Raw genomic sequence first — 6167 nt, 5'->3', positions numbered from 1 at the left:
AGGACCAACACCGGGGACCCCTTCCCTGACTCGACATTGACATTACTTGTTTCGCAGAATGAAGTGTGGTCTACGGTCAACGAAGCCATCACATCTCCAGCTTTCCACCTTCCCGCTTTCGGATATGATCATATATATATATATATATATATATATATATAAAACTGGATTTGGGGCGTCTGGAATAATTTTGAGTTTTCTTGTGTGAATTAGTTCAGGTGCTTGGAAATGAATTCACGCGTCTGAATTTCAATAATTTTTTTATTTTTTTTATTTTATTTTGAAATATATTATATGTATTTAGGAATTCAAATTTTAAAATTTAAGGATTGAATTATAATGAGTTTAAGTTAATATTTTTTTATTTGATTTTCCTTTTACATTATAGTGGGAAAAATTTTAAAAAAAATTGAAATGCACCGACCCGGCGACCCGGACGGTACATATTCATATATAATTCACTATATGCTTACAAGTATTATAATGTTTCTATTGTAAAATATCTAAATTGTATGTATTAAGATTTTATCTTGAATCTATTCAGAATTATTTTATATCTGATACATTAAAATTATTTTATTTTCCCACAAATGGTGGCACACACGGACGTCTCTCCCGTATCGCAGCTTCCTCTCCAAGCTCTGTGGATCGAGGTCGTCACGGCCGTCTACCAACGCCGTTCTTTGTCTCTTCCAATAAGCAGCATTGACGCGATGCAGGAATCGAACAAGGCGCCGGAGCCGGTTGCGAAGATGCGCAATTCAGCGGCGGCAAGAAGACAACGACGAGGTCGCTCTCTGTGTTTTATCATTATTTTCCAATATAATTCATCCGTGCTTTATCCATCCGATGCTTCGGTGAATCATGGCCTCTCTTCTCCCGCACCCGCCCATTCTGAGATCTCTTCCGTCTTCCTTCACTGCCCCAATTAAGCCTGTCAAGTCATCTACTTTCGCCATAAACCATCCTCCGAAGAAACCACAGATCCATCTTCCTCAATTATCCTCCCTTTGCGAAAAAGGTCTGCTTCGGGAAGCATTCGCCCTCGTCACTCAATTCCAGTCGGAGAGCGATCTCCCTCTCGCCCCCGAAATTTATGGTGAACTTCTGCAGGGATGCATCTACGATCGAGCTCTGCCTCAAGGTCAGCAGATCCATGCCCGGATACTGAAATTTGGTTCGTTGTTCCATAGAAACGAGTATATGAAAACAAAATTGTTGATTTTTTACGCGAAATGTGGCTGCTTGGTGGTGGCCGAGGAAATGTTCCGCCAGCAGTGCCGACCTAATGTTTTCTCTTGGGCAGCCATGATTGGATTGCGCTGCCAACTTGGTTTGGATGAAGAGGCTTTGGTGGGTTTTGTGGAAATGCTGGAAGCTGCTTGTCTTCCTGACAATTTCGTGATCCCTAATGCCCTAAAGGCGTGTTCTTCGCTTCAATGCATTGGTTTTGGCAGAGGGATCCATGGCTACGCGCTGAAGATGGGTTTCGGGTCTTGTGTCTACGTTCTGAGCAGTCTTGTTGATTTTTATGGAAAATGCACGATCTTAGGAGACGCTTGGAAGGTGTTCGAAGAAATGCCGGAGAGAAATGTGATTACCTGGAATGCCATGCTCGTGGGCAATGCTCACAATGGTTTGAATCTTGAGGTACTGGAACTATTTCATCATATGAGGATCGAAGGAATCCAACCAACTCGAGTTAGCATTTCGTGTTTGCTATCCTCATCTGCTAACCTTGAAGCTCTTGCTGAAGGCAAACAAGGTCATGCTGTGGCAATCCTCATGGGTCTAGAACTGGACAATATCCTTGGTAGCTCCCTCATAAACTTTTATTGTAAGGCAGGGTTAATTGAGGATGCAGAGTGCCTCTTCAACAGGATGGCCGACCGAGATGTAGTAATTTGGAACTTGCTAGTATCTGGCTATGTGCAGGATGGACAGATTGGCCATGCACTGACTACTTGCTCCCAGATGATTCAAGAGAATTTCAAATTCGATTCAGTTACTCTGACAAGCATCATATCAGCCGCTGCCATTTCTAACGATCTATCTCTCGGCAAAGTTGCTCATAGCTACTGCATCAGGAATAATCTTGATTCAGATCTTGCAATTGCAAGTAGCATCGTTGACTTGTATGGTACTTTTGGGAGGGTAGACAATGCACGGCGAGTGTTTGATCTGATTACAGATTCAAGAGATCTGGTGATGTGGAATACAATGATATCTGCTTATGCACACAATGGCTTGAGCAGTGAGGGTTTGAACCTTTTCTATCAGATGCAGCTAGAAAGTGTGCATCCTAATGTAATCTCATGGAACTCACTTATACTTGGTTTTCTTCGAAACAGTCAAGTTGATGAGGCTTTAGCTATGTTTGCGGAGATGCAAAACAACGGAGTGCACCCAAATATAATCACATGGACTAGTCTCATTCATGGCTTAGCAGAGAATGGATATGGTCGTGAAGCAATAAATTTATATTTTCAAATGCAAACAGCTGGTATCAGACCCAATCCTACTAGCATCGTAGGACTGCTTTTAGCTTGCACAAATCTATCCTCGTTACACAACGGAAGGATGATTCATGGGTATATAACCAGACACAGGCTTGTTCTATCCCCGTACATCGCGACATCTCTTATAGACATGTATTCAAAATGTGGAAGTATAGATCTTGCCGCAAATGTATTCAGGATGGTCTCCCATAAGACACTAACTGTTTACAATGTTTTGATATCGGGGTACGCTTTACATGGGAAGGCAAAAGAAGCTCTTACACTATATGATGACATGTGCGAAAGGCGGATAACACCAGATGGATTCACCTTTACTGGACTTCTTTCTGCGTGTGCACATGCAGGGGCTTTTGCTGAAGGTATTAGGATTCTCACTGTGATGGTCTCAGTACATGATCAAACTCCCCAAAAGGAACACTATGGCTGTCTAGCTGCTCTACTTGCACGCCATGGAAGAATCAAGCAAGTGTTTGGTGCTTTATCTGCAACTTCCATTGCACTTGACGCATATACTTTGACATCTTTGCTTACTTTGTGTAAAGAAAATCGTGATATAGAGTTCTCAGAAGATCTTTCAGGGCACATACTTGACTTGGAACCAGATAATGTTTCAAACTATGTTGCGCTAGCGAACCTGTATGCTCGATCTGGAAGGTGGAAGGAGGCATCACATGTGAGAATGCTTATGAAACAGGGGGGAATGAAGACGAACCCTGGTTGCAGTTGGATTCAGACAGGAGGCGAAACTCATGTATTTACAGCCGCTGATCAATCTCATCCCCAGTTTGCTGATATAGCGAGGGCATTGTTATGCTTGGACAAACAAATGAAGAACATTGGTTGTTCATCTTCCATTGACAAATTGGGACAAACTCATGTCAATCAAGGTTCTCTGTGCCATTGAAGTTCAACTTCTTGCATGTTTGGATCCTAAATTTTGAAACAAGAATATCAGATGAGTAAGTTGCTCAAACAACCTGTAAGGAAATTTGATAACCTGAATAGTTTAGGATGCAACCACAATTACAAAGAAGTACAAAAGCTAGAATTAGATTGTTAGTTGAATACGAAATGGCGGCCAGTGAATGCGGATAAGATAACAGTGGTAATACAAGATGGGTATGACAAAGGTGAAATCCGTCATCTGACGGTTCTCCCATGACGGTATTATACCATTGGAAGGGAGAAATCAAAAAATTAAAATTATCATCATATGGAAGGATAATTCCTCGATTTTTATCGGAGTTTGATCCTTCCTTAATTCTATAAACCTGACATGTCATAACCAACTCAGCTATGTGAATATAGATAAGATAACAGTGGCAATACAATATGAGTATGTTACTACCTCAAGGTAGTTTTGATGTGATCAAATAAGTCAGGTTAGGTTCTGTTGCTTTTTAATCCTGTATCTAAGTGTACAGGAATTTAGAAGCACAGGAAGTCGAGCGAAATACATAGCTAATGAGAAGGACGACACGGGAGAGAGTCGACGGGCTTGGTGCATCCGAGGGACGAGATGCTGTGGAAGAGTACGCGGGCGGACGAGAAGGAGGCGCTCGGTGTTTCCGAGGAACGAGAAACCGGAGCGGAAGATTGCTTGAGGAGATAAGCAAAAGACGTACCTAGCGAGAAAGACGACACGGGAGAGAGCCGACGAGCTCGGTGCGTTCGAGAGACTAGGCGTTGCGGAAGAGTACGTCGGTGGACGAGAAGGAAGCATGCGGCGATTTCGAGAGACGAGAAGTTAGGAGCGGAAGATTGCTCGAAGGCCGGAAGTTGAGTTCGGGTGAGCTCTATTCTGGATGGTCGAGATCACCCAAGCGAGCGGAGCCCGAGCGAAAGACCCGGACCAAGGCGAGCGGAATCGGAGCGGAAGACTGAGATCGAAAGTTAACAAGATGTTGACTTTCTTCGTCCGTGCGCCAGAACTCGCTTGACTCCAGGTGCTCGGAATCCTTCCGAGCGTCCGGACCATGATGTTTATCTTGATCGCGTAAAATGCGATCCGTTGCGACAGGGATAAAGTTTTATCCCTTCTAGGTGTCTGGAACCCTTCCAAGCACCTCGACTAGGGCTATAAATACAACCCTGGTCTCAGAAGCCTAAAAACAACACCAGAGAACACTTGTAAATGATTTTTTTTTGTCTATCTTCGTATTTTCAGTACTTCAACTGCAATAAAGAGGTTTCTTTACCTGAAAGAGAAATTAGTATACTCTCTATTTTCTTGGATTAACAACTTTTTCGATTGTAATCAAGTAATTCGTTATGTCTCTTCTTTTTTAATTAGTGTTATATATTTTATGTAAGTATTAATTTTGTTGAAATTATAAAACCTCGAGGAAGATTTTTCGTTTATCTTTACAAGGTTATTCATGTCCTTCTAATTAGTAGTCAAAGGGCCTAACAGAGTATGACAACTAGGAATAATGTCGGATGGATATTTTGTCAGATCATCATAATCTCAATATAAGAGCCCACGGAGGGTTAAAGAGAAGGAATTAAAGTTTACAATTAATAATCAACATGGTGTAACTAATTTTATGTTGTTATGATACAGTGAAATCCTTATGATTTATATAATGAAAATTTATTTGTCTAGATTTATTATAATTTTACACAATGCATGGTAAATTTATTATTATTTTAGAGTATATGCTATTTGTTTGATAGTTTTTAAATGTGGGTATCCATTCGTAAGAAGTTTTACGGATATTGCTCAAAGTCAGAGAAACCCTATAATTTAAAATGAACAAGTTTGAGCCAAATCTATATATAAAATAAATAAATGATTCTTTGGGATATGATCGTTCTGAAATTGAATGCAATGAATATATTTGCATCAAAGCACTATCAAGCTATGGCTGAAGAAACAGAAGAGGAAATTGATAATGCAAGGGCATCTTCCCTTTCCTCTCTAGATTAAGACAAACTAAAAGGCAACACCTTTGATTATGCAAAAAGTCTAACTCCGGATGCCTCATATGATCGGTCTCACAATCATATGTAAAAAGATAAATTAGAAAATTGAGGATGCCACAGTGTGGGAAGATATTTCCGTTGACTTTATTGAAAATCGATTGTTGTTCATTCTACAAATCTACCATGTGACGATTAATTTGGTTATGCCCTTGGAGCTAAAGGCAACACTTTTGATCCTTCATTTCTAGCATTACAAAAAAGTAACTAATTTAACTTTTCTTTTCAAATTTATATTTATGAGATTTCATATGTGATCATAGTTCAATTCTCCTTGTCAAACAAATTTAGAAGGATGTGTGAGACGATGCAGTATTTACTGAATAGTAAGATTTCTCATTTCAAGTATCTAATTTTTATAATATTAAAATCATACGGCACATTTCAATTACACCCCTTCTATTTCTTTCTTATTCAAAAATATAGTTATCTCAATTTACATTATTAAATTCATATCATAGATACATTAACAAAGTTTTTATAAATACATTAATTTTGATTTAAAATAATTTAAAATTCTTTATATTCATCAATCAAATTTTGACTATATCTATGTCCTAAGATTTAAATTCGACAGGTAAATTGAGAGTAATAAATTTTTAAATTGAGTTTGCTAAAATATCACATGTTTATTATATAATTTAGGATAATAATACTCACTAATTA

The 6167-nt window shown here is 39.3% G+C and overlaps 1 protein-coding gene across 2 annotated transcripts; it reads left to right on the top strand.

Annotated features, from left to right (window-relative positions):
• Positions 1–592: 592 nt before the first annotated feature.
• Positions 593–3676, top strand: LOC121981890 (pentatricopeptide repeat-containing protein At5g55740, chloroplastic-like). 2 transcript variants are annotated; one of them, XM_042534662.1, is made up of 2 exons: positions 593–1144; positions 1307–3676. In XM_042534662.1, exons 1-2 carry the CDS (start codon positions 865–867, stop codon positions 3421–3423), a joined length of 2397 nt encoding a protein of 798 aa, XP_042390596.1. In that variant the 5' UTR covers positions 593–864; the 3' UTR covers positions 3424–3676. The 2 variants fall into 2 exon arrangements, with proteins under 2 accessions (XP_042390596.1, XP_042390595.1); XM_042534661.1 differs by having other exon boundaries at positions 593–1177.
• The last annotated feature ends 2491 nt before the right edge of the window (positions 3677–6167 follow it).

The sequence above is a fragment of the Zingiber officinale genome, chromosome 5A (genome assembly GCF_018446385.1).
Source record: "Zingiber officinale cultivar Zhangliang chromosome 5A, Zo_v1.1, whole genome shotgun sequence".
Classification (NCBI taxonomy): Eukaryota; Viridiplantae; Streptophyta; class Magnoliopsida; order Zingiberales; family Zingiberaceae; genus Zingiber; species Zingiber officinale.
This window is presented reverse-complemented; position numbering and strand designations above follow the sequence as displayed.

What these genes read in the sequence shown, in the direction of transcription:
- LOC121981890 (XM_042534661.1), top strand. Translation starts at nt 865, where the DNA reads ATGGCCTCTCTTCTCCCGCACCCGCCCATTCTGAGATCTCTTCCGTCT. An exon ending in TGCCCGGATACTGAAATTTG is followed by an intron (nt 1,178 to 1,306) that starts GTTCGTTGTTCC and finishes TCTCTTGGGCAG; the next exon opens with CCATGATTGGATTGCGCTGC.